At 43.2% G+C, this 26779-nt stretch overlaps 6 protein-coding genes and 1 long non-coding RNA gene across 11 annotated transcripts; 5 read left to right on the top strand and 2 right to left on the bottom strand.

Annotated features, from left to right (window-relative positions):
• Positions 1-332: 332 nt before the first annotated feature.
• On the top strand, positions 333-4835 carry Vha100-4 (Vacuolar H[+] ATPase 100kD subunit 4). Of its 2 annotated transcripts, none has more exons than XM_089475360.1 (6): positions 333-683; positions 1886-2150; positions 2213-2629; positions 2692-4146; positions 4202-4448; positions 4505-4835. In XM_089475360.1, exons 2-6 carry the CDS (start codon positions 1992-1994, stop codon positions 4768-4770), a joined length of 2544 nt encoding a protein of 847 aa, XP_089331486.1. In that variant the 5' UTR covers positions 333-683; positions 1886-1991; the 3' UTR covers positions 4771-4835. The 2 variants fall into 2 exon arrangements, with proteins under 2 accessions (XP_089331486.1, XP_089331483.1); XM_089475357.1 differs by having other exon boundaries at positions 802-2150.
• A 115-nt stretch (positions 4836-4950) lies between these two features.
• Positions 4951-8432, top strand: LOC108620774 (uncharacterized). The gene is made up of 3 exons (XM_018017710.2): positions 4951-5452; positions 5516-5839; positions 5903-8432. The coding sequence occupies exons 1-3, from the start codon at positions 5151-5153 to the stop codon at positions 8292-8294; spliced, it is 3018 nt and encodes a 1005-aa protein (XP_017873199.1). The 5' UTR covers positions 4951-5150; the 3' UTR covers positions 8295-8432.
• Positions 8433-9178: 746 nt separating this feature from the next.
• On the top strand, positions 9179-12368 carry LOC108620781 (retinol dehydrogenase 14). Of its 4 annotated transcripts, XM_018017723.2 has the most exons (4): positions 9237-9393; positions 10070-10212; positions 11296-11434; positions 11495-12368. In XM_018017723.2, exons 2-4 carry the CDS (start codon positions 10072-10074, stop codon positions 12223-12225), a joined length of 1011 nt encoding a protein of 336 aa, XP_017873212.1. In that variant the 5' UTR covers positions 9237-9393; positions 10070-10071; the 3' UTR covers positions 12226-12368. The 4 variants fall into 4 exon arrangements, with proteins under 4 accessions (XP_089331582.1, XP_017873213.1, XP_017873212.1 ...); XM_089475456.1 differs by lacking the exon at positions 10070-10212 and having other exon boundaries at positions 9179-9268; XM_018017724.2 differs by lacking the exon at positions 10070-10212 and having other exon boundaries at positions 9235-9393.
• LOC149270215 (uncharacterized) lies at positions 9786-10168 on the bottom strand. The gene is made up of 2 exons (XR_016271251.1): positions 10029-10168; positions 9786-9939 (listed from the first exon to the last, which is right to left on the bottom strand). It is a non-coding gene; the product is annotated as an uncharacterized LOC149270215 (long non-coding RNA).
• Positions 12369-17932: 5564 nt separating the features above from the next.
• gl (glass) lies at positions 17933-25244 on the top strand. The gene is made up of 5 exons (XM_018000894.2): positions 17933-18213; positions 19580-19704; positions 20028-20158; positions 20280-21808; positions 21886-25244. The coding sequence occupies exons 2-5, from the start codon at positions 19659-19661 to the stop codon at positions 22007-22009; spliced, it is 1830 nt and encodes a 609-aa protein (XP_017856383.1). The 5' UTR covers positions 17933-18213; positions 19580-19658; the 3' UTR covers positions 22010-25244.
• On the bottom strand, positions 23563-24738 carry Nup43 (nucleoporin 43). Its single transcript, XM_018001094.2, has 2 exons — positions 24471-24738; positions 23563-24411 (listed from the first exon to the last, which is right to left on the bottom strand). The coding sequence occupies exons 1-2, from the start codon at positions 24736-24738 to the stop codon at positions 23618-23620; spliced, it is 1062 nt and encodes a 353-aa protein (XP_017856583.1). The 3' UTR covers positions 23563-23617.
• WRNexo (WRN exonuclease) lies at positions 25074-26776 on the top strand. The gene is made up of 6 exons (XM_018000980.2): positions 25074-25244; positions 25307-25405; positions 25461-25666; positions 25734-25961; positions 26131-26374; positions 26442-26776. The coding sequence occupies exons 1-6, from the start codon at positions 25074-25076 to the stop codon at positions 26595-26597; spliced, it is 1104 nt and encodes a 367-aa protein (XP_017856469.2). The 3' UTR covers positions 26598-26776.
• The last annotated feature ends 3 nt before the right edge of the window (positions 26777-26779 follow it).

The raw sequence follows: 26779 nt of genomic DNA, 5'->3' as shown, positions 1-26779 counted from the left end.
TCTGGAGGTAGAATAGTCCAATATAAACAGCTGTATGCATATATACATGTATGTGAGTATATGTATATGTAAAAATGAGTATCTGAATCAGGGGTGTCATTTTAGCTTTTTTCCCGTCAGATCTGGCTTTATTTGAAGTCCCAATGCGGGAAAAATTTGAAAACGGCGGGTTGCGGGAATTCTGGCTTTAAAAAAATTAATTTAGCTCTATTTTAGCTTTATTTAATTTTCACGATTTATTTTGCTTTTTATCTTTCTCAACACTAAAAATCATGAATACAAGTATCGATACATGATTTTATATCATACAATCTATCGAAATCATTTCGTGGTATGAGCAACAGGTCTTCTTTGTCAACAAAAAAACACTAACGTGCACGAATTGGATGGGCACAGAAAGAAAAAATTGATTTTGGGAAAACTCCAACAAAAACCATAGCAACAACCAACAGCACATTTCCTCTATGTGGCAAATCACACATCATCATCAAAAACCTAGGTACTCTCCGCCAAAAAAAAATTATGCGACAGCATGAGCGTTTAGCGATTTAAACTACGCCGTATTAAATGTACAGTATAATTAAACATTCGTTGGCTCCTCATTTTCTGGAGGATCTTAGAAATAAGATTGGAAGCGTTAAATTTATTTTGGTTTTGGACAAATCAAGTGACAAAGCGGCTCGGTAAATAACAATTATTTATTAAACACCTGATCTCTCTTTAAAAGATTGAATACTTTATAATTTGTATATATGTATATGCATATACATATATCTATAATTTCTACGTTAATGGTTTTAGGTGTCGTTATTAAATACGTCTCTGTTGAGAGTGGAGTGATGATTTCGACGTTCCTGATTTTAATATTGCTCTTGAAAGTGGAGATTCCTTGTCTATAGTTGAAGGAATCAAACAATTAAAAACAAATGAATAATCATAAATGAATTTAATTAAGAAAATAGTGTTTTTTAAACCCAGCTTTTATTTTGGCTTATTTTTTCGTGAATTTAGCTTCTTTTAGCTTCTTATTTTTGCCAATCTGGCTCTATTTGCTCGAAAAATTATGACAGCACTGATCTGAATGTACGTATATACGATAGATATCTATGTATGTATATCTAAGATTGATTGATAGACTTGGACGTAAGTATATAAATATATAGGATTGATAGGTAAATAGATAATGATAGATAAATAGGTATGTACACATGCAATCTGCGTGCGTGTGAGTAAGATTACATATGTATACATATATACATACATATATACAGTATTAATGTAAAGGCACATGTATATCCATATATGTAAAAGAAAATCGCATGAGTTTCTTACATTACAGATCGTGAACTGCTGGAAGAATTTTTCTGATTTCGATTCTATTGGAATAGGATAATAAATATTACAATCTATAATTTTCGAGGCGAAAGACCGTAACTACATATCTAGTGGGCTTACCTTAAAATTTGTTATATTTCAGGCAGCATATCGATATTGCGATATCAAGTTTATATAGCAACATAGCCGGACTGTTATATGTCTGATACGTAGATTTCCATAAACTTTTCTGATCTTGTCTAGCTACTTCTTAGCAACCTATCAACTTACTATGAACTTCCTTCACTGACAAACGTTTCACAACTAAAAACGAAAAGTGAACTCTATACATATATAAGAGCTCACTGGAAATGTTCTAATTGGTTTCCAATTGGTTTTTAATACCCTGGGCGCATCTACGATATCAACCGTTAGACAGATAAGAGACGAGAACCTTTCGTCCAGTTGATAGATGGCTCATCGAACAGCTCTATTTACCTTGTGTAATACTTTATCCCGAGCATGTGCTCGCCAGATAAGCCTGGAAAGTTGTACATAATTATGTGTCCAGGTCTGTGTGGCCAAGGCTTCAATTGGGAAGTCACTTGACCACGACGATCAGTTCACCTGCCGTCTTTGAAGCGTGCGGAGGTGTCGTTGTCTAAAAGGAATTCGAAATGTGCAGCAAGTTGAAAGGATGGCTGTGCGGCACTGGGCCGCAGGACAGCATATTCCGCAGCGAGAAGATGTCCTTGGGCCAGATGTTTCTGCAGCCAGAGGCGGCCTATGAGACCATCGCGCAGCTGGGCGAGATGGGCTGTGTGCAGTTCCGTGATGTAAGCAAGCAATCTGAGTTTATTCCATTTGAATTGTAATTGAAATGATCCTGCGTCTGCAGATGAACGAGGGCGTCACGGCCACCCAGCGCAAGTTCGTCAACGAGGTTCGGCGCTGCGATGAGCTGGAGCGAAAGATACGCTATGCGACGTCAGAGCTGGCCAAGGATGGCCTGAAGGTGGTCGATCTGATCGAAGACTTTCCGCCCGCGCCCAGGCCGAAGGAGATCATAGAGCTGGAATCGTTGCTGGAGAAGACCGAGACAGAGATCATCGAGCTGTCCACGAACAATGTGCGTTTGCAAACGAACTTCCTGGAGTTGACCGAGATGATTCAAGTGCTGGAGCGCACCGACTCGTTCTTCTCCGACCAGGAGTCGCACAACTTTGATGTGAACAAGCGTGGCACGCACCGGGATCCGGAGCAATGCGACGGCCGCTTGGGCTTTGTGGCGGGCGTAATACGCAGGGAGCGAATGGTGCGGCGGATGTCTTAATGCTCATCTGTGTGATTCTAATTGAAGTGTATAAATCTTTGCAGTACGGCTTTGAGCGGATGCTCTGGCGCATCTCGCGTGGCAATGTCCTGGTGCGCAGCTGCGACATGGAGGAGCCCGTCAAGGATCCCAAGACGGGCGAGATGGTCTGCAAGAGCATCTTTGTTGTCTTCTTTCAGGGCGACCAGCTGCAGGGTCGCATCCGCAAGGTGTGCACCGGCTTCCATGCCACCATGTATCCGTGTCCCAGCTCGCACCAGGAGCGCATGGACATGATTAAGAGCGTGCGTGTCCGGCTCGACGATCTGACGGTCATCATCAGCCAGACAGAGGACCATCGCTCCTGTGTGCTGAAGGCCATCAAGAAGCAGCTGCCCAACTGGACGGTCATGGTCAAGAAAATGAAGGCCATCTACCACACGCTGAACCTGTTCAATGTGGATCTGGGCAGCAAGTGCATGATCGGCGAGTGCTGGGTGCCCCAGCGCGATCTTGAGGAGGTGGAGACGGTGCTGTCGGAGGCGTCGCTGGCCCTGGGCAGCACAGTGCCCACGATATTCAACATACTCGAGACGAAGAAGGAGCCGCCCACGTACTTCCGCACCAACAAGTTCACCTACGGCTTCCAGGTGCTCATCGATGCCTACGGCGTGGCGGAGTATCGTGAGGTGAATCCGGGTCTGTACACGTGCATCACCTTCCCCTTTTTGTTCGCCGTCATGTTCGGCGACATGGGCCACGGATTCCTGGTCTTTCTGCTTGGCCTGTGGATGGTGCTGGACGAGAAGCGCCTCATCAAGAAGCGCGCTGGCGAGATTTGGAGGATTCTGTTCGGCGGCCGGTATATCATAATGCTGATGGGCATGTTTGCCGTTTACACGGGCTTCATGTACAACGATTGCTTCTCCAAGTCGTTCAATGTGTTCGGCACGCACTGGGCCATCCAGTACAATCGGACGACGGTGCTCACGAATCCCTCCCTGCAGCTGAACCCGACGACAGACCAGCGCGGCACCTACCCCATGGGCATCGACCCCATTTGGCAGTCGGCCACAAATAAGATCATCTTCCTCAACACCTACAAGATGAAGCTATCCATCATATTTGGCGTGCTGCACATGATCTTTGGCGTTTGTCTCTCGGTGGAGAATTTCGTGTACAAAAAGAAGTACTCCTACATTTTCCTGCAGTTCATTCCCCAAGTGGTCTTCCTGCTCATGCTGTTCGGCTACATGGTCTTCATGATGTTCTACAAGTGGGTGCAGTACTCGCCCAGTGCCAAGAACATTGCCGATTCCCCAGGCTGTGCGCCGTCCGTCTTGATCATGTTCATCGATATGATCCTGATGAAGACCGAGGTGCCGGCTGCGGGCTGCATGCCCACCATGTTTCCGGCCCAAAGACAGCTGGAGACCATACTGTTTCTCGTGGGCATCATATGCATACCCTGGCTCCTGCTGGGCGTGCCCATTTGGACGATCATCAAGCGCAAGTATATGGTAAGTCATGCCAAATTTGGGTTTCGATTTGGATCTTTAGAATTTTGTTTGAAAGAGCGACAAGTTTGAATATACGGGCGATACCATCATGGAGACCATTGAGATCTCTGGCAAGGAGGTCATCATAACAGAGGTGGAGCCGCACAAGCAGGCGCCGGGTGGCCAGGAGGAGGAGGAAGAGGAGGAGCCAATGGGCGAAATCTGGATACATCAGGCCATACACACTGTGGAGTATATTCTGAGTACCATCTCCCATACAGCTTCCTATCTGCGTCTGTGGGCTCTGTCTCTGGCCCATGCGGGTGAGTGTATGGGCAAAGGATTTCGAAGGACTTTCCTTAAATCTAAATATTTATAGAGCTGTCCGAGGTCTTGTGGACCATGGTGCTGTCGAAGGCCTTGCAGATGAGCGGCTGGATTGGCTGCATTGCCGTCTTCCTAATCTTCGCCGTCTGGGTGTTCTTCACCATTGCCATCATGGTCATGATGGAGGGTCTGTCCGCCTTTCTGCACACACTGCGTCTGCACTGGGTGGAGTTTATGAGCAAGTTCTACAGCGGCTCTGGCTACGAGTTCCAGCCGTTGAGCTTCAAGGCCATGCTGTCCGAAGAAGACGATGCCTAGCCGCCTCTTATGTAATCTTATTGGGTTACCCCCATTAATTAAAATGAATAGCATACCAAACTAAAGAGGGTGTTTCTTTTTTTTTTTTTTTTTTTTTTTTTTTTTTGGTATTTTGTGTGTTTTGGGTTGTGGTTCTTTTTCTTGGTCTTGGTGGTTGGCCCACATACGCGACGTGATTGCCGTTGACAGCGTAAAAAAGGTCATTGCATTGAGGGCAGCGCTCAGCGAAAAATTCTTGCCAATTGCAGCAGATTTCTATGGAACTGAACTACTCTGGAATTGAAAACTCTAGGCTGCACAGCTTATTAGTTTCTCCCATTGGCCAGCGTTGCGTCAGTTGTGCAGCCAACGAGCTACGGTGAAGTCGTCTCCATCCACAAATGATGTTGTGGCCAGTGCTATTCGCTCTGCTGGCCGTCTGCCAGGCGGACACCTTGGTGCAGCTGCATGTGAATCGTCCGTACAACGACATCAGCGAGAAGTTCATTAGTTTTGTTGTGCGTCCGGAGGATCTGTACGATGCGCTCGATGGCAAGAATCGCAAGGCAGTGACCAGCATGGCTGCCCTGCTGGGCGATGCCTACGTGAAGTTTGTGGGCGACTTTTACTTTGCCAATAATGCGCCGCAGCGCCTGCGCAATCCCACCAAGATCATATGGAAGGGCTTCAATCGCTGGACACGGTAAGTAACGGGCGAGGATTACTCTGTAGGAGATGCTCCAATTTCCTTGATCCCCCACTCAAGCGCGGTTAACTGGACCATGATTATACCCGTGCCCTATGCGCCCGACGAATGGGACTCGATGCACACGCTGAAGATCCTCAACACCTCCTACATGGTGGGCATCACGGACTGCATCTGGCAGCTGGGCACAGATTTTGGCACATCGCGCGCCAGGGATTACGTGCAGGAGCTGAACACGCTGAAGCTGATGACGGATACGTTTAATCCGTACGTGGACAGCTGGCGTGTGATGGGTGCGGACATCTCAGCGGGCAGCAGCGCCGACGAGACGCGCAAATATGTGGAGATGTCCAAGGATGTGAATGCCGCCTTCGGCTGGACGCAGTGAGTGCCAGTGGGAGAGTATAGAAGGTAATCCCATTTCATATATTTCCAATACATCCACAGACCCGCCAACATGCTGCCCAGCAGCAGCCTGGGAAGCTACATCTACGACAGCGATCCGGCCCTGAAGACCCTGCAGCAACAGCGAGTTCCACTGTGGCTGACGCTGCCGGACGAGCGCAAGGGAGCGCAGTCTATCGAGAAGCGTTTGCTCGGTGATGACACGACGGATGCCCTGCGCTGGGCCCAGACCTTGGGCGATGCGGCCAGCGGCGGCTTCGATGTGGTCTTTAAGCGCATGTCTCTAGAGGATTTCGAGCGGCCGAACTTTAGCTACTATGTCACGGCCGTCTTCAAGAAGGTGATGGGCTCGCGCGTCTTTCCGGCACGCCCCCTCAATGTCTTTGCGCCCACCAACAAGCTCTACACGCACTGTGCGAACGCTGTCTCGGGAGGATTGGCCTTCATGGTGGTCAACACGGAGGAGCAGCCCACCACGATCACCGTGCGCAGCACAAGTCGTCTATCCAACAGCGATATCTGGCAATACGTGCTAACCTCGGAAAATGGACGTATGCGTCTGAACAATGCAAAACTCAGCCTGAACTCCACGCTGCGTCCGCAGGTCATTGCGAAGGATTCCAGCAAGCCGCTGCAGTTGATCACGCCCAGCATGTCGGTGGGCTTCTGGGTGCTGCCCAGCGTCAATCTGGAGCACTGCCAGTACTCCGAGGTCGAAGCAGACAATGTCAGCGCCGAGAGCTCCCCCGATGGCCGCAGTGCCAGTGGCTACAGCTCTGCGGATCGCCTGCTGCAGCGCCTGATCGAGGAGACAGCCGTATCGCGTGGCTCGTTGCAGAGCTCGCTCAATCGCCATCGACGCTTCGTGCTGGACAATCCGGAGCTGGAGGTGCCGGAAACGTTGCTGGGCCGGCTGCTACAGCCGTTCAATCGAGTGCCGCGCCAGAAGCCGGCTGCAGTTGCTCCCGTCAAGCGGCAGGTGCCAATTGAAGCGAAGCCCAAGTCCCAAGCGGTGCGTCCCTGCGAGGCACTCAACTGGCTGCGGAACGTTGTGGAACAGAGCAGGGAGGCACTGCGGCACCGGCGCAGCCGACGAAGTCCCAGCGACTACGCGGGGCCCTTCTTCTATAATCGACATGGCAAGAAGACGACGGTGACCAAGAAGATAACCGAGATACGCAAGCCGGAGCGCAAGGTGAAGCCGCTCTTCGATCTGGCCGAGTTCGACGAGGAGGAGTTCTTCAAGAAAATGGGCGAACAGCCCGAGCCACCGCCGTACAGTCGCCTGCCCGAGGGCGATGTCCATCTGAAGCACATCGAGAGCCCCGACGGCGAGGAGAGCGAAATGCAGCCCGATCCCGAGCCGATTAGATACAAGCAACGCAGAAAATTGAAAGGCAAGCCCTTGAAGATTCTACAACGTTCGCAGGAAGAGGAGGATGTGGAGGAAGTACCTGAAGCGCCCAAAACTCAGGAACGTCAAAAGCTGCGTCTACTGCCAACAGAGTTCTTCGAGGCTTTGCCGGCACCGGTGCCCAAGCAGAGCAAGCGCTTGAACCTGGGCGCCACCTTGAACTCGCTGCTGTTCCCCGAACCCTTCTCCAACAAGGCCTCCGTGAACAAGAACCTTAGCAAGAGTCCAAGCAACAACAGCAAGCAGGTGGAGGAACTGGATCCAGATGTGGACAGCGTGGAGGGCGATAGCAACAGAAAGCGCTCAGCTAAGAGCGGAAATGCGGCCACGGATTTCCTGCAGGCGCAGCGCGAGCTCGGCAAGCACTTCCTCAGCCACATCCATGAGCACAGCCAGCGGGAGCAGCAGTTCCCAATGGGCGACGATAGATTTAGGGAGCAGTCCGACGATCCGGAGCGGGAAGTGGAGCCAGGGAAGGAGGCCAAGCTGCCGCCTGGCCATGACAACGAGGAGGATTACTTCAGTGCCAAGCCAAGACAGCCTGTGCCCGCGCCGAAGCGACTGAAGAAGCCTGCCGATGAGAGCATCACCTCCTGGTGGGATATGCCGGCATTCAGACGTCGTCGTGCCCTGCCCCAGCCCGTCAACTATGCCGACGCGGCTCTCAACTCGAATGTGATCCACAAGGATGACCAGCAGGAGCTGTTGCCCCTGGGACGCTATTCAGTTTACGAGTACAAAGTGGATCTGCCCACGGTGACACCAGCCAACGAACCAGAGAAACCCGACTCCAAAATCATGAAGATCACCAACACAAAAGCTCAAGGCTCCAATTGCCGCAAGATCACCTCGCTGTCCGACAACATTGTCACCACCGTCAAGTCCAAGGTATCCAAGTTTATGAGCATTATCTCACGCCACATGAACGAGTGGTACAACACCCTGGCCAAGCATCTGGATAGCGAGCCAGCACCTTCCCACACTGCCACCGTGCGAGTCGAGAATGCCATTGACAAATGAAAGATTCACATAGTATAAACACATTAATTAGGGTTTTTGTTTGCAAAAAATCTGTGAAACTTGATGTAAATATGTATGTATATACAATACGAGGTTGGCCTGAATAACTTTCCATTCTAATAAAAATATATGTATATTAATTTAAATAAATTAATTTTTATATTGCTTTTAATCTTGTTCAATCTTTAAATTGACAATTTTTCTTAGTCAACTATCGTATAATATTATTTTGCTATTATTTTTGTAAAAATAATACAAACCTAATTAATTTGTTGCTTAAAAAATATATATATTTATTTTATAATTTGAATATACGCTGATAATGAAAATTCTGCCTGTTACATTCATAGAAAGTTTGAAAACAGAACGAACTATTTAAACTCTTCTAGCTACTAAATAGTTTATGTGACGTAAAATTCAATCTTTATGATCCTAAAGCAATTTCTTAATTTTTTCACTCAATTCCATATGCATTTAAAAATGAAATTTTTAGGTATAAAATACTTAAAATACAGTAAATGTCAAAAACTAACTAAAATGATTGAGTATTTAATAATTATCCAAGATAGCTTAAAAGCTTTCGCTCTATGCATTTAGCATACCATTGCAGAGCTTTATTTCAGTTTCTTTTCAACACTTTCTCTCTCGCTCTCTCCTCCCTGCGCTCTATGCAACAGCTAGCGGAAGACCAACCCAAAGAAAAGCCAACGAAAGAAAAAGCCCAGCAGCAGACGCTCTATCTCTCTCTTGCTCTCGACACTGACACTCTCTGCGCTCTCTTTGACGACAGCTTCAAGCTGAGCTTCAACTTGTTTTGCCGGCCAGCAACAAGTGAGCAACAACAACAAGAAGCAGAGCCATAAATAACAACTATTACGGCTATTTGACAATAGCAATGCTCACAGCTTCGATCGCGAGACGCTTTCAGCTGCGCGTCTCTTCAGCCAGTCGCAGAGCGAGCGTTCAAGGCGAAGGTAGTGATTGAGTCGAGTTTTGGATCTGGCATTAATTTCACAGCTAGTTCAAAGTACAAACCTACAGCGTTTGCAATAATATAATATACACTCATAAATATATTGCTCACATATAAATCAAACAGGTGAGTGGCTGACTAGGCACTTTTTTAAAGCATTTTTGTTGCCAAATCGAAGAAGGCAGACAGCAAAAAATCGGGTCAATTCTAGCTCGAAGAAGTTGCAGTTAGGGAGGCATAGGAGCGTAACCAGTTAACCAATACGTACCCAAGTCAGGCAACTTTTTTTTAGTGACGTGGACAGTGAAAAAACACAAGAAGAGACTGAGAAGAGGAAACAACAATAACAACAACAACAACAACAATAACAGAAGCAACAGCAGCAGCAGCTACAAATTTGTGGCTTTCTTTTGCCTACCTGTGTAACGGCAATGAACTTTGCGTTGCTTTGGCCTCGACGAGCGCATCAAAAATCCGTTTCATAATTATTTATCGGGCTCATATGAAAAGTGAAAGTATAAAATTTCCAATATATTATATTGATTTGTAATTTAGTTTCCTTCATAAACAATTTATGTAGTTTCGTTAATGATTTCGTTTGGCAAGTGTTAAATTAGCCAAGTCCAAATTGTGATCTTTCGTTGTCTTCGCTGCTGTTGGTTCCATCTTGAGCTGGTTAAACGAGAAAACGTGTTTTGAATTTCCGATTTGAATGAATATCATTGTATTATATAATCTAATTTGCATAGACATATACATACTCATATACTATACATAATGCTGTCCACAATATTATTTATAGCAATGGGTTTCGTCTTGGCCTGGTTGCCAAGCGATCATTATGTCCGTGATATGTGCATCATAACACTCACAGCGGCCTTTGTGGCCACCTTGCTGAGCATTCGATTCTATTTACGCATTACGGCGGGACGTTGTTTCACTGAGGTAAACACAGACCCCGCCCACTAGCCTCTTCCCCGTTCCTATCCAAATTCGAACGTCCGTCAAATGCTTAGCTATAAATCTACAGAGATCGTGATCTTCAACAAGCGGAAAACAATTAGAAATATAATTAGCTAAGCAAGTGTTTTGGGAGCCTGACAGTTAATAAAACTTGATACAATGTAATTAATACTAACGAAAGATCACATTCTTGAATGAATGAATTACTTAAGTAAAGAATATATTATATGGGAGACACAAATATCATTATAAGGTTTCACAACATTATTGATAATAGAAAATTAATAGAAAATACAAATTATATATTGAAAACAACTTTCTGGTGCTCTGCAGTATTCCAGAACCTTAAATATATACATAGCTGCTCTGGGCATCTTCTTATTTCTTTCTCAGAACATTTTTCTCACTTATGAGCAAAAACTTAAGATCATCGAACTAAGAACCGTTCAACTAATGAGCTTTTCTGTTTTAGGTATAGCTTGGCACTAATCTAGCATCACTTTTGATACATCACAAACTTGTCAAATATGGCTTGAATGCTGTGTACCTAGAAATAATGCAGCTAGAGCACTATAGATTATCTTTATAATATATAATATCATATATACTGAATTTTATAGAGTAGCTTTAGTTTTTCAAATAGTTCACCACGCCGTGACGTAGACTTAATTAGCTTTCGTAATCTGTGCATTAGTAGTTGAGCCGACTCTATTACGGTATTTGTATTACACACGTCGAGAGATCACTTACCTCTAAAATGAGAGTGAGAGAGAGAGAGAGAGAGAGAGAGAGAGAGAGAAGGGGGAAAACAATACACAGGCCTTTTTATGAGCTTCTACGGGGGTCGGCAATTAGATACGCCGTTGATGACCAAGCAGAAAGGAAAAAAACTGAGACGCGTTTAATACCGACCAGAACACTGTCATTACATTGCCTACAAAATTTAAATTAGTATAGGGTATAAGACGGTAATGTCCACTAAACAGCCAACATCACTAACTGTAAAACTTTTATTAGTATATACATATTATAAACATATATAATATATGTATATGTATATTTCAGACTAAAATGGAAGGCAAAACTGTCATTATTACCGGCGCCAACAGCGGCATTGGCAAGGAGACCGCCAAGGATCTGGCAGGACGTGGCGCTAGGATCATCATGGCATGCAGAAACCTGGAAAGAGCAAATGCTGTAAAGGGTAGGGTATACATATGTAAACGTTTAGTAAATTCTCTAATTTCAACTGTTCTCGCTTCAGATGAGATCGTCAAGGAGACCAACAACAACAAAGTTGTGGTCAAGAAGCTCGATTTGGGCTCACAGAAATCGGTGCGCGAATTTGCGGCTGATATTGTCAAGACGGAGCCAAAGATCGACGTACTCATTCACAATGCCGGCATGGCCTTGGCCTTCCGCGGCCAGACCAGCGAGGATGGCATCGAGCTGACCATGGCCACCAATCATTATGGGCCCTTCTTGCTGACGCACTTGCTCATCGATGTGCTAAAGAAGAGTGCACCGTCACGCATTGTTATCGTCGCCTCGGAGCTGTATCGCCTCGCTTCGGTCAATGTGAACAAGCTGAATCCGATTGGCACCTTCCCTGCCGCCTACTTGTACTACGTGTCGAAGTTTGCCAACATCTACTTTGCCCGCGAGCTGGCCAAGCGCTTGGAGGGCACCAATGTCACAGTCAACTTTTTGCATCCGGGCATGATTGACTCGGGCATTTGGCGCAATGTGCCCTTCCCCCTCAACATACCCATGATGGCCATCACCAAGGGCTTCTTCAAGACGACCAAGGCGGGCGCCCAGACCACCATCTATCTGGCCACATCCGATGAGGTGGCCAATGTCTCGGGCAAATACTTCATGGACTGCAAGGAGGCGACACTGAATGCTGCCGCTATGGACATGGAAAAGGCACGTCAAATATGGGAGGAGTCTGTGAAGATTGTGAAACTCACGCCCCAGGATCCCAAGATTTAAGCTGTACTCGTTAAAAACATGAAAAAGTTTAACAAAATTTTGATTACTCATATAAAACGTAATTGGGGGAGCATATCATAAGCTTAAGGTTTTCACTTAAATAAATAAATAACAAACTGTTTTTTATAAACGCAAGTAAATAATATTTGTATTTTGTTTAAATATTTGACAATTTACTTTTAAAGCCCTCAAAACTGAACTAAAATTTGAATACAAGAAACTTTTCTGTTAAATGCATTTTTAACAGCGCTTCTGTTAATGGCTGAGCACGGCTGTTAATGCAACAGTCAGTTTGTAAGCTGTTATTAACATTTTTAGTATTTATTGGCTAGGAACTAGTTCCATAGCTGCGCTTTAATGCATTTCTTTTGGAAAATGAACTTTTGTTGTTATTTATTGGCTCTTGCATGATTTCCTTACGCAGGAGTTTCAATGTCAGTTCATGAGAATTAATAAAAACGACAAATCACAGCGTCAATGAGAAACTTGATACATATGCACAAAGGAGAATCACAAAAACGAACAACCGAAAAAAATTGAGATTCTCACACAATGTGCGTGCAGTTCTCACCTGTTGAGGGCGGGCAAGAAAAAAGTAAAATAAAAGGATACACTCAATACTCAAGGGACGACGTGGCTGCTGAGGGTCCTTAATCTGATAAAATTGCAAGCGCATCTCGTTGTCTCAACCGCAGAGGGCTGCCGATGTGCCGGGTGCGATTATTATCGGCGGCTGGTTGACACGTGACTTCTGTATTAGCCCGGCGCCAATGCTGATGATAATGATAATGATTGCCCGCTAATAATATGTTAACGACTATAATTGAAATTTAATATTTATCCAAAGGCTTACAGGATAATCATTTGCGGTTTTTGCGGCAAAACGTGGCCGAACGCAGCTAGGCACTAGGATAATTGCCCATGAATAGATACTCCCCTCCCCCTCCGAATCTATCTATGATCTACCCCCCTGCAGCGTCTGCTGTGTGAAATTGTCTTCGGCCCATTTGTTTGCGGAAGTGATTCTCTAATAAAAAGTAAACAACGTAAAACAGTAGCTGACAACGTGACATTTTATTGCTACATTGCCTGGTCGATGCCACGCCCATACACCCCTGTCCACCCCTCAGCACCCGTTCCTTCGCCCTTTGCCTATCGCCGCTCGCTCAGGAACTTTAGCCATTGATAAGGGACGTGGAAACCCTCTGGAAAGTATCAGCTTACAATTTTAATTTGGCGCGCTTCACTCAAGTGTGCTCTCATAGTAGTATCCACAAACATATTTCGGAGTTCCAGTTTTGACTGTAATTCAAGTCGTTCGTTGGGGCGGCCTGTGCACCAGGACCTCATGTCCTGCACAGTTGCTCAAACTGTCGCCTGGCTTGGCCGGGCCTGGCTCGGCCTCGCCGTCTTTCGGTTAGCAATAAGTCGCAGTTTAATAAGCTGGCTTAGGTTTTTAATAAGAAATGGGCTATGAGCCGCACTCGAGGTTCGATTCGAGTCCAGCTGTCAGCCCAACTACTGTGTCCTGCGTCCTCCAACTGTCAGCCGGACATCGATACTTTACACAGCCCGAATGACGTGCGCCGCACTAGCCGAAAGGCTGACAATTGCTCAAATTCATTTTCAAATTTATTTCAAGTCAAAAGAGTACTTATATGAGAATATCTTTATATTGTATATTGTTTTCTTTACTCGAATATTAAAGAAGTTGTCGATACTCTTTAATTTCCCTAGACTTTTGTACCACTTGAGAAGTCTAATTGAATGTAGTAATATTAATTTACGAAACTTATTTGCGTTTTTCTTCTCCCTCTAGCGCCCTCTAGCGTTGCCTAGTGATTCTAACTCTATGAATTTTATGCTTCGTGCATATGTTTTAAATAAGAGTATATTAGTTTTTGCATTTCGCATCTCTGACTTGATATGTAGGCATGTCTATGAAAATTAGAACTTATTTATTTTAATATTTAAATATATAATATTTATATATTATATATATTTTTTTTTTACTCTTTATATATTCTCATAAGCTTATTTTTTATTCTTAAAAGAACATATTTCATTATGTCAAAAATTTATTCAATTCTTATCCCAATCCCAAAAATATGACAATTTTATATAATTCCAAATATTTCATAGTGTAAAGATAGAATTCTACTTAATATAGTCTTAAATAAATCAAGCGACGCAAAAATAAATTAAAGCACTTTAAGTGCGCTACACACGATTTGAAAGAGCCTATCAATTCGACAGCAAATTAATAAATGATATATATATTAAACAAAATATATTCATAAAATAATTCCATTAAAGAGAAACATAATTAGACTAAATGTGAGCTGGCATTTCGATTGGAATGTGTTAACTATTGTGAGATTTGGCATGTTGAGTGACTTCGACTACCCGACATATTAATGTAAAGGCAAAGCGTAGCCAGTGCTTGGGAAGCCTCACGAGTGCCACTCGAAAAGTATTTCATTGATTTTTGAAGCCCCGCCCAAACGCACAGAGCGCACAGAGAATAAGAATACAGAATGCACAGAGCTCGACGCAAATGAAACGAAATGCCTGACTGAATTTGCATGGGCAGGAGGAGGCGAGGCAGGAGGAGGCACGCCAGAGAGCAGTAGAGGCAACAATTGTACGGCGCACCAGGACGACCAGGGCAACCAGAGAGCCAGGCAAAGACTTTAATCAAATAGTGACCCAGGCTGAGCTCTAAGCAAACAAACATTCACGTGCCACAATCCAAATTGATAGTGATGCGACTGGTGTGATAACAGGTACACCCTGATGATGATGATGATGACGACGATGATAATGATGGCGGTGCTGGTGGTGGTGGCTCGCATCCCGCAATGTTTGCACACTCACTTAGTAATACATGTAACAAATCACAGTCGGAGCAAATAATTTTCAAGAATTTTGTGGTTAATTAAGCACTGTTGGCCTAAGCTTCTAAGCAATCGAGTTAAGTGCCGCTTAGGGGCGGGCGCGAGCAGGTATGCACAGCTGACACCTGAGCACACTTGCGAAACCTAAGCGATCATTTCTAATCATCGCAAACAAGCCAAAATTGTTATTGATATCCAGTCAGCCAGCCGACAGGCAGCTACCAGGCTCAGCTCAGCTCCAATGCTCCGTAATCCTGAGCCTAATGCGTTCTGACAATCGGCAGCAAAACATGGCTCACAGCAAGAGCTCAAGCTCGACCCAGGTCCTGGACAAGTTGAAACTGATCTCACTTGTAGCCGAGTGTAACAAGATGGAACAGGCATTTCCGTACGCCGAAGTTTGAATGCTCTTAAGAGCTTTCCATTTTGAATAATTGAGAGTTCCCTATTGATAGGGATTTGCATATATAAAGGTACAAATTATTAAGTTTTTAAGATAATATAATAGAGCTACATTTATGATATAGTGACTTCATATGACATTGTGATCTTGCTTCTTTAGATATCACTCACTTACATATGTATCATATATCATTAAACAATTCAATAATGCAATTCAACATATTATAAATTCATGAACTCTGCTGTTCATTGAACTCTATATAATGGATAGAAACTCCTGCTATCCGTTGCATATGCAATGACTGAATCATAGTATCCCCTGTCAAGTGCTGCAAAACAGGATTCGCTCAGACATTGATTATGTTGCTCGAAGCTTTTAACACACACGACGTTGCTGTAGGTTCACTGTGGGTCTTAAAAATTCCCACCAATATGGTAAAATGATATGATGTAGGTACATATATAGCCCAGCAATCACTGAAAGCCTTTACACTTAACTGATTTAATTAATTCGCAAATTCTCTCTTAATGAACGCTTGATAAAGTGAAAAGCGAGTTTATTGAAATGAGACATTATATAATTATATAATAATCAACATTTCTAGTAAAGAACTCGAAAAAGCTTAATTTTTCATTATGTATATATTAAACAATTTTATTACTCAATTTTTAAATTAATTAATTATTTAATTATATAATTAATTTTTTAATTAATATTCATTTATACGTGGTCCTTTGAAGAAAGAGAATTCTACGATATTTTTGGATCAAATTTTTATTGAAGGTATGATAGAAAAGAAAAAGTCGGATAAACTTCTTTTTAGCAATTATCAAACTATGAAGAAGTATAGCCCAGCCGCTTCACAGTACTTCCATGAATATCGTAAATCTTGAATAAGATTAGATATTTTACAAAAACTCAACTAGAAATTCCTAACTCAAAAAATATTTCTGTTTAACGATTTTATCTTATCTCTTATATATATCTTGTATATATATATATATATCTTATAAGCGCTATAATTAATTACACTATGTTTACGTCATAATTGCGAATATCGTAAATGAATATTATGTATGTATTTCCCAATCCTCTAACATACTGAATGAATATGTCAGATGGAATTATTTAAATATCAGATATTGAATGCAGATTCAGAGAACTAAATAGAAGAGATCAACTTTTGAATAACCAATAAACTCTTCAAATATTTATTTATGTAACGGGCATCAGATTGTCGGTTACTCTCAGACTTACCTTTCTTTGTAGGTTAAATGGGATGCCTGTGAATTTTAAGTTAATTGGGGAAATGGAAAGCTGTAGTAAATGCAAACGATTCTGTTGCTAGGCCTAGACTAAGCTCGAACGATGGCAACGATTCGCTGTGAAAATAATAATGTTTCATAATTTTTTTTCTTACTTATTATTAGCTTTCTGTAATGAAAACACAACCACAAAGCGAAATATCGAATGACAATAAATAATTCACAATTGTCGGGTTGATTGTAACTATGCGAAAGAGCAACGATCGATGGATTTTAGCCGAGTCGAGCTCCGCAGCACAGATACAATTGTCATTGGTCGCTAGAAATGAGAAAGATACAAGATACACACAGCCCGAGAGGGTTGCTAGCTGAGAGGAGTGAGCGAGCGAGCAAAGGTAGGTGTGAGTGTGAGTGTGTGTGAGTGTGAGCGGGACAGACTGCCTTTGATGAACTGTCACAGTGGCAGCGGCAGAGGCAAACATGTTTAACCACACAGAATGGAACGAAGGAAGCAGCAGACGATCAATGGTCGCCTCTGCCCTCAGACACTGGGCCCGACCGGGCTGTGCAACCGGCTCGCTTGTATCTGGTGTCCAACTGTAAAGATATTGGGTGACAAATAAAAACTACTGAAAAACTGCTGCTGCTGCTGCCGCCGCTGCAGTTGCTGCCACCGTTGCTGCTGCTGCTGCTGCTGCTACGTATGAATGAGCGTTGTTGAATGGAGCCAAGGGGGTTGCAAGACAATGAGCGAGGAGCGCATTGGTTGGCTAACTGACTGACTGACTGACTGACGGCCGGCCTGGCTGTCTGCCTGACTGCTGTACAGTCTGTGTTGTTGCTGCTGCTTGTGGTGGTTGCTGCTGTGAGGGGGGTGCGACAACAATAACAACAACAACAGCAACAAGACGCTGCTGTAAGGGTCTCTCACACATGTGATTGTATGCCAAGTAGTTGGGCACTTTGTGTCATTGTGGCTGCTCAGAGTGTGCATGTGTGTGTGTGTGTGTGTGTGTATCTCATGTGTGTGTCTGTGTATTGTTTGACGTTGTCTTTTGCGCCCTTTTGTCGCTTGTTTGTAATTAAGTGAGCATTTTTTTTTTCTTCTGTGGTTGTCGCTTTGACGCTGACGCCTCTGACGGTATCGTCGCCAATATCGGCCGAGAGACTTCGAACCGAAACTGACAATTAGTCGCCTTCTTATGCTCGTCGTCGTTAGTCGCTAGTCGATACTAGCCCGCCCCCAAATCGTTAACTTGCAAGTGAAAACTCTAAAGAAAGCAACAATCCAATAAGCGAATGGATTTGAATAGCCATTCAAAAATTATATAATATTTGTGTTTCATTTACAACAAGATCCATCAATTAAATCTTATATTCTGTGCTGTGTTTTGACCATGAGACATTTTGATCTAACAACAAGGTGCGATTTGGTATTTTGAATAATATTATGCATAAAACGTGCCACAATAGATGAAAAGTTCGTTTCGGAAATCGAACTTCGATTCATATGGATACACCTACTGGATAAATGCTAAAATTCCTAAAAAATATTTTAATGCATTTAATTAAAATATAATATAATATACAGATCATTTAAAATAAATAAAATTTTTAAATTATAGTGAAATTCTAAAGTTTAAAATAAACTTTAATGTGAAAATAGCAAACCCTGTGGAATTTTATAAATATAAATTCCTAAGCTTACAGTCCTAGTCCTAGTCCTGCAGACATATTAACCTATATTATCCGATTTCTGGAATTTGTTGCTTTTAACTAACATATGTATTCACTGTGTAACAATACATAAAATTCTTGATAAAATTCTAAGTTCTTTAGAAATCAAAATATCAAAACTTATTTGATGAAATGGAATGTATGTAGACGTAATTTAAGTTCATATACATAAATAGTTTCATAATTATAGATCATGAACTCATTGAAAATGGGAGATCAGGATATGTTTGTACATTTTTATTTTATATTCATAATGTACATACAAGCTGGAATATTTTGTTTTTGTTTTTAATTTATTTGATTTATTTTTTAATGATTTTATTTTTATTTAAAATTAAATTCTTAAAATCAATAAGTTTACATTCTTACATTAAAAGTTGATATCATTATTTTAAAATAAAATTATAATATCTACAAATATCTGCATATATGTATATTCATATGCATATACCTCAAATAACTATTGATATATAATTTATATGTATGTATATATTCATAGAAGCTTATTGGGCTCAAGTAGTACTCAAGTAGCCGATTAGGCTTTTGAAGAGGATTTCTTTTAAAATTAATTGAAAATATTTTAATGTATATAATATTTTATTATATATAATATATTTTATTGTATATAATATAGTATATTTTAAATATTCTGACCAAAACTTTGTAAAATAAAATTTGTAAATGGATTAAAGGGAAGAAGTAGTCCTTTAAGATACCATAAGGAAACTTATGGGAACAAAATCCGGTGATATCACAGCAGCCCAAAACGTACGCAAAAATAAAGAAAAGAAAAAACAAAAAATAAATAAATAAATAAAAATACAGAAAAAAAAATTTCTAGCTTCAGAGTCGGATTTTAAAAAAATCTTTCTTGATTTTTTAAAAATTCAAAAAATATTTTTTTTAATATTTAACCTAATCTACATTTTATAGATATTTTTAAGGATATATGTATAATTTAATACTTTACAATATATGTATATAAATTACAATTATAATTGAACTCACATATTCGACTAAATAAATTCAATATTTGTGTTCAACTTTTGCAGCTGGAAATGGAAATTGATGCGACAAAATGAAACGTAGAAAAACAAGAAATAAAACGCAAAAATCAGCTGGAGTCATGTCATGGGATTGTTATTTAAAGGTTCCAAACTCTTGAACATAATTCTGGGTGAGTTTCCAAAATCCAAATACGGATGCAAAGCCAACGAGGATATATGAAAGAAAGAGAAGCACAAAGAGAGAGCGAGAGCAAAGAGCATAGGCAAAGCAAATGGCGTCGCGTGCGCTTATTTGCTCGCGTCTGTTCTGTGTGTGTGTGTGTGAGTGTGCATGCTTGTGTGTGTGTGTGTGTGTCTGTGCTTGAATGTGTTTAGGGGCGGAGTTTAGCGCGGCGCACAGTGGTCCGCAGCCAGTTGTGAACTGTGTGAAATGCACGGGCATTGCTTGCTGGCAGTTTTCCAATGATGCTAAATGATTTGCTCTCCTGCGCAGATTCCCTGGAAGATCAAGAGGGTGGAGCTATGTACATATCGTGCGATGTCTCAAACGGAGGTCCTGTGGAACCAGAAACGGGCTATGTGCCCAATAATCCATTATTCGGCCTGGCGCTGGACAGTCCGCAGGTACATTGACGCGCTTCGCAATCGATTCACTTGCCACCGGTGCTTGAAGTGGTTTTTTGATTTTTTCATTTTCATTTTTTATTTCTCTCCTCCTGCGCGGCATCTTTTGCGTCCACTGCAGCAAGAGTGCGCTGCATCCTGCGTCGGCTGCTTATCCTGCCAAGGCAACACCGCCCTGCCCATCTCCTCGCTGACCAGCAGCGACTTCGATTGCGGCGGCTGCTTCGATCCGACCATTGGTGTGCTGAGCGGCCAGATCAATACCACGCCGCCGGCCAGCAGCAGCAGCAACAACAACAACAACAACAACAATAGCAGCAGCAGCAACAACAACAGCAACAGCGTCGCCTCGCTGACCGGCAACGGCAGCTACTGGAGCACCGACGAGATGGCATCCACGTTTCCGGGCCTACCGCCGCTAGACATCGATCCGCTGCCCAGCCTCTTCCCGTTCTCGCCCTGCGGCGCGTCCTACAATTTCGCCAGCAATCCGCACCAGGCCTCGCTCTCCTACACCGTGCATCCGCACCAGATGCTGATCTCACCCACAGGCAGTCAGCACCACCATCAGCAGCAGTACCAGCACCAGCACCAGCACCAGCAACAGAACCAGCAGCAGCAGCAGCCGCACACACAGTCGTCCACACATTCCCATCAGCTGCAGTCGCAGCACTTGCAGCAGGCATCGCACGGTGGCAACGCGCTCCACGGCCACAGCACCGGCATTGGGAACGGGCCGCTCGTCGGCGGGAGTGGCTCGGGGTCGGGCAGCGGTTGCTACTACGAGGCGGCCACCAATGCCAGTGCACCGCCCATGTATCCCAGCATGAGTGTCAATGTGAGCATGAACATGACCATGCATCATGGCTACGGCGCCGATGCGGGTGCGGTGCCCATGCCGTGCTCCCAGATGAATTGGACGCCGCCGAACAGCTCCTCGGCGGCGGTCAATGTGCTCTATCCGCCGCTACTGAGTCCCACGCACTATCCGGCCTCGGCCACCTACTCCTTCACGGCAGACTTTCGCGCTCCGCCGCCGAGTGCGCTCAGCGCTCTGCCCACGCTGGCCGACAAGGAGTCGACGCCCTCGCCGCCCGCCTCCAGCACAGCCGCCGCGCTGGGCTACTATGCGACGGGTGGCGGGCAGAGCTATACGCCGCCACACAAGAGTCCCAGCTATCAGGCAGCAGCACTGAGTCTCGGGCTGTCCGCCTTCGAGGATGAGGAGGAGAGCATCGAGGATGGCGATGCTGATGGCGAGGGCAGTGCCGGCGGTGATATGAAGCCGAATCTATGTCGGCTGTGCGGCAAGACGTATGCGAGGCCGAGCACATTGAAGACGCACTTGCGTACCCATTCCGGCGAACGGCCGTACCGATGTCCGGACTGCAACAAGAGCTTCTCACAGGCCGCCAATCTGACGGCCCACGTACGCACACATACCGGACAGAAGCCGTTCCGCTGTCCCATTTGTGATAGACGTTTCTCGCAAAGTTCCAGCGTAACCACGCACATGCGAACCCATTCCGGCGAGCGGCCCTATCGCTGCTCCTCCTGCAAGAAGTCCTTCTCGGACAGCTCCACGCTGACCAAGCATCTGCGCATCCACAGCGGCGAGAAGCCCTACCAATGTAAATTGTGTTTGCTCAGGTGAGTGTTCCCCGGCTGCACTGGAAGCCGCCCAACTGGAATCACTCCCAATTAAACGTAACCCCAAATTCGTCTAGATTCTCGCAATCGGGCAACCTGAATCGGCACATGCGCGTTCACGGCAACAACTCGAACGGCAGCGGCAGTGGCAATGGTGGCAACGGTGGCTCTGCCGGCATTGGTGGTGCTCTTCTCACATGACAAAAGCCGCGCAGTGCAGGCGGTTTTCAGCATTATCACCCTCCGCACACGCACTCTCACTCACACGCACACGCACACCCACATCCGCATCCGTATCCGCACACACATATGCATCACCACGCCCACGCACATTTGGCGAACTATGAATATGGGAATTACGGCATCGGCGACTATACTCCACCCACACAAAACTATTCCGGGTATTATTTCTGCGCACTCAACAAGCCGCCCAAATTCGAACGATTCTATTAGAGTTGGGAATGACTCGAAGATAATACAGTTCCAGATAAATCCAGTCCCCGAGATATTTCCAATCGTAAATGCTCAAAGTTAAATTGAAATTAAAAAAAAACAAAATGAAAGATTATAAAACAAAAACTAATTGAGGCCTAATCGCATAAGTGTAAATATCTAAAAGGAGCCAGAAATAATTTTGTATTTATTATTCACTTAGCATAGAAATACATACATACGTATATACTAATGTCAATGTATTGATGGAATAGTTAGAATAGCGCATATGTGTATGTATATGGTAGTTGAAAAACACGCATAAATCTATCCAAAATTAGCCAACGATTAGAAATATTACCTTAAGTCAGACACAAACCTAGGCAATGAAACAATGAATATGAACTACAAATCCACAAAAATCTGTTTAAAACTAAAGAATATTTTCAATTATTTGAAAACGAGAAAACTATTTTAAAAAGCAGCCCAGTTTTTCATCATTTTTTATGATAATTTTTCTTCTGAATGGAATATTGAATATTTTATTATGATTTTGAATTTAATTTTTAAATCTTTTAAAATTTTCATATTGAATCAGAATTTTGTAGCTTCATATTCTTGACTACGCTTATGTAGCTCCCACACAGCACCCAGATAAATATATAAATATAATATATATAAGACATTGTATATTTAATTGTAGCTGTATTCTTAGCCATATATTATGTAAGACAGGTGCTTTGATTTAAGCCAATTTTGCGAATACTGAAAATAAAATGCATAAAATATATTTAAAAAAATAAAATAAAATAAAAATACTAATAACGTGATTTTCCAATGAATATGGACTGTGTATAAAACCTGTTCAATTCCGTTCAATTTTCATCGAAATGCGTTTGAAAATAAGGCATTATCAAGTTGGGGATATTTCGAATTCAAACAAAGCTCAAAACTTGTCAACGGGTTTGATGGACTTTATCCTTTGAAATAGACTAGTATGTGAATTATACCAGTCAAATATTGTATATTATTATTATTATTATTCTTAAGTATTATTGGAGCTGGTGAATGCGTAAATATCAGTTCATTAGGCATCAGTTCTTCAGTGAGCAGTCATTAGACATCAGACATCAGTCATTAGCAATCATAATTAATCTTGAGTTCACAGAAATCAGCCACAAAATATTAGTTTAGTTATCAGCCATAAGTCATTAGATATTTGCCATAAGTCATCAGTTATCACTGCATTTGAAATTATTCTGCCAAATGAATACGATTCCAACTTCAAATTATCTTAACATATTAAGCAAACACAAAGTTGGTTTAAAAATAGAATATTACAAATGTATTTGAACTGGAATAGAAATTGGGCAATCCTTAAACATCGTTGATAATATAAACGGCTTCTGAGTCGCTGCCACAGATCAGTCTGGAGCCATGGACATCGAATGAATTGATTGCTTTGCGTATGTTGGTCAAGATGCCATCGACATTCACCAGGGAACGCAATCGGTCGCCGGCTAGCCAGGCACTGCTGCTATCAGTCTGGCTGGCATCAATAAGGTGCTTGTTATCCGACCACATCCACACTTCACCTCCCTCCGCTGCAGTGAATAGCTTAGAGGGATCTTGGCGATGAAATCCAATGTCCGTAATGGACGTGTTATGGGCACTCAAGTAGGAAGCTGGAAAATTCAGATGCCGCAGATCCCAGACCGTAATGGAGCCCTCCTCACTGCCACAGATGAGTATGTGCTGTTGCATGGGATGCGTGACTATGGCCGAGACAAAGTTCGAGCTTTTCGAATCCTGGCTGGCGGCCATAAATGAGATTGTCGGTTGCCCATCGCTCGCCGTGCGCACATCGAACAAGCGAATGACGCCCATTCGATTGGCCGTCACAACCTGATTCTGGTTGACAAAGGAGGCGGCCAGTAGACTCATGCTGTCCGCCTCAATGGTGCGCTTCACCTGCCTCAAATTGTTGGCACTCAGCACGTTGAGGCGTCCATCCTCGCCCACGGTCGCGATGTCCGTGCCGTATACCGAAATTGCTGTGCAGGGCGCATTTGCTTGACTGCATTTGTAATAGTGTAGACGTTCGCTGTGTGCTGTTCGTCGGATTTGATCCTCCTCGACGGCTCGATGCACGTTAAATAAGCTAAGACGACCTGCAGGCAGCAAAATATTATATATGAATGAGAATATCTTTATAGTTTCTTTCGCTTACCGTCGCTGCAGCCCACTGCAAAAGTATCATCATTGACAAACTCTATGCCCGTGACATCGCCCTCAATTGCCATCTTGTCGTTGCAACGTGGTGTGTGCTCCACATTCTCTGCATATGGATTCGCATAGAGGCGCCAGACGCGCACAAAATTTGTATCCATGTCCCATGTGCCGGTCACGAAGCGTTCGCTCTTCGTCAGCTTCTCTGGCAGCCAACGGACCTGAGATACCTTCTCTGATATATAATGGGCACCCACCGTTGTAGACATCTTGACAGTATGATTAATTTAAGTTTTTAAATTGAAAATAAATAAAGTTATGCCAGTCTAGGCGCCGAAACATATGTTTTTGGCATCTATAACTTTAACATTTAGCCGCGCTGTTATTGAACAGCACCAAAATGAGCATAACAGCTGTTAAAACGCGATAGCCTTCGATAGTATTGTCAAGAGCAAAGCGTTTTTAAATCAAGTTGAACATCATAGTTAAAACAATTTGATAATTTACAAAAATGTTTAACATTTGTGTGCCTCTTATATATAAATATAGGTTCATGAGCAATTATAGCTATTAGCTGTTCATCAAACGATGTTCAACTATCGCTATGACAAGTGCAACATATTGGAAACTGAGCGGAGTAATTATTGCAAGCACTTATCAACACTGTAAAGTGTTTTGGCGGCAATTTATTGTAAACAAACTTATCAAAGAGGGCATGGATAAATATATAATTAAAATGCCGATAAAATCAACAAAAAATGTGGTGTCAGAAGAAGTATGTATTACAAATTAAATATAATAGTAGAATACACTAAGTTAAGTTTTATTTCGTTAAAGAAAATATCTGTTAAGGAGGAAAAGCCGAAGCCAAAAAGAGTCGTAAAGGAACAAAGTGCAATTGCTAATAAACGAAAGAATTTGGATACGCCAGAAATAGTAAGCAAATAGTTGACTGCAGATCAGCTGATATAACTGAGATATCCCAATGTAGGTGAAAGACAAAGAAAACGCCGAGGTAGAGAATCCACCCAAGCGCCGCAGCACTCGAGTGACGCGTAGCACACGCTCCATGGCAGATGTTGGAACGCCCTCACCGGAGAAGGAAATTCCAGAGAAGTTGCCTTTCATAAAGTATCGTGGTGCCATCAAATATTTCACGGAAAGTCAAGAGATTGCCGCCTCGGCAGATGAGGTCATGTAAGTGCCGACATGTAATTAGATATTAATATGTATTTATATATTGATTGATATTTTGATTTCTCAGGCAGTGGGTGGATCAGCAAACGCACACTGAAATTGTGCCCATGGCCTTTGATATGGAGTGGCCTTTCTCTTTTCAAACAGGGCCCGGCAAGTCATCCGTCATACAAATTTGCGTCGATGAGCGCTGCTGCTATGTGTATCAGCTAAGCAAACTAAAGAAGATTCCAGCTGCGCTGGTCGCACTCATAAATCATCCCAAAGTACGGCTGCATGGCGTGAATATAAAGGCGTAAGTGTGGAGTATACATATAGAGAATAAGATTAGGGAGTAACCGACTAGTTGTTAGAATGAACGTGAAGCAGGTGAGACTTAGGCTAGATTACTCTAAGTATATTTACCTATATATTTCAAATACACGCTGTTCACTAATATATATGATATATATTCAAACTTCTAGCGATTTCCGGAAATTGGCACGCGACTTTCCTGAGGTAGCGGCTGAGCCGCTGATCGAGAAGTGCGTCGATTTGGGCGTGTGGTGCAATGAGGTGTGCGAGACGGGCGGCAGATGGAGCCTGGAGAGATTGGCCAATTTCATAGCCAAGAAGGCAATGGACAAGAGCAAAAAGGTGCGCATGAGCAAATGGCATGTGATACCGCTGGACGAGAATCAACTGATGTATGCGGCTATAGATGTTTATGTGAGTATTCTAAGCAGAAGCTTGTTTCGCAATAATATCAATAATATCAATATCCAAATCCTTTCAGATTGGTCAAGTCATATATAGGGAAATAGAGCAGCGCGAGCAGACAAAACTGAAGAACGAGGCCGAGTTCAAGGAGCAAAATGGAGAGACTGCATTCAAGGCTGTCAAAGCGTTGGGCGAAACCTTCCTGACCAAGATCAATGAGGTGACCCTGTGAGAACCCCCCAATTGAAGACAAATTAGATTATACAATACTAACATTTACTTCAAATTTTATTTCCAAAGTTTTAATTTAAATTTCTGCTATATGTGTTTTTACATTCACACTAGAAATTTATAACGACCTTTGATACTCATTCACACATAGATATTAATATATATATTTTCACAATCATAGTC

This window comes from Drosophila arizonae, chromosome 2 (assembly GCF_054131065.1).
Source record: "Drosophila arizonae isolate 15081-1271.41 chromosome 2, UAZ_ARI_1.0, whole genome shotgun sequence".
Lineage (NCBI taxonomy): Eukaryota > Metazoa > Arthropoda > Insecta > Diptera > Drosophilidae > Drosophila > Drosophila arizonae.
The sequence above is the reverse complement of the archived record's forward strand: the minus strand, read 5'-3'. Positions and strand labels throughout refer to the sequence as shown.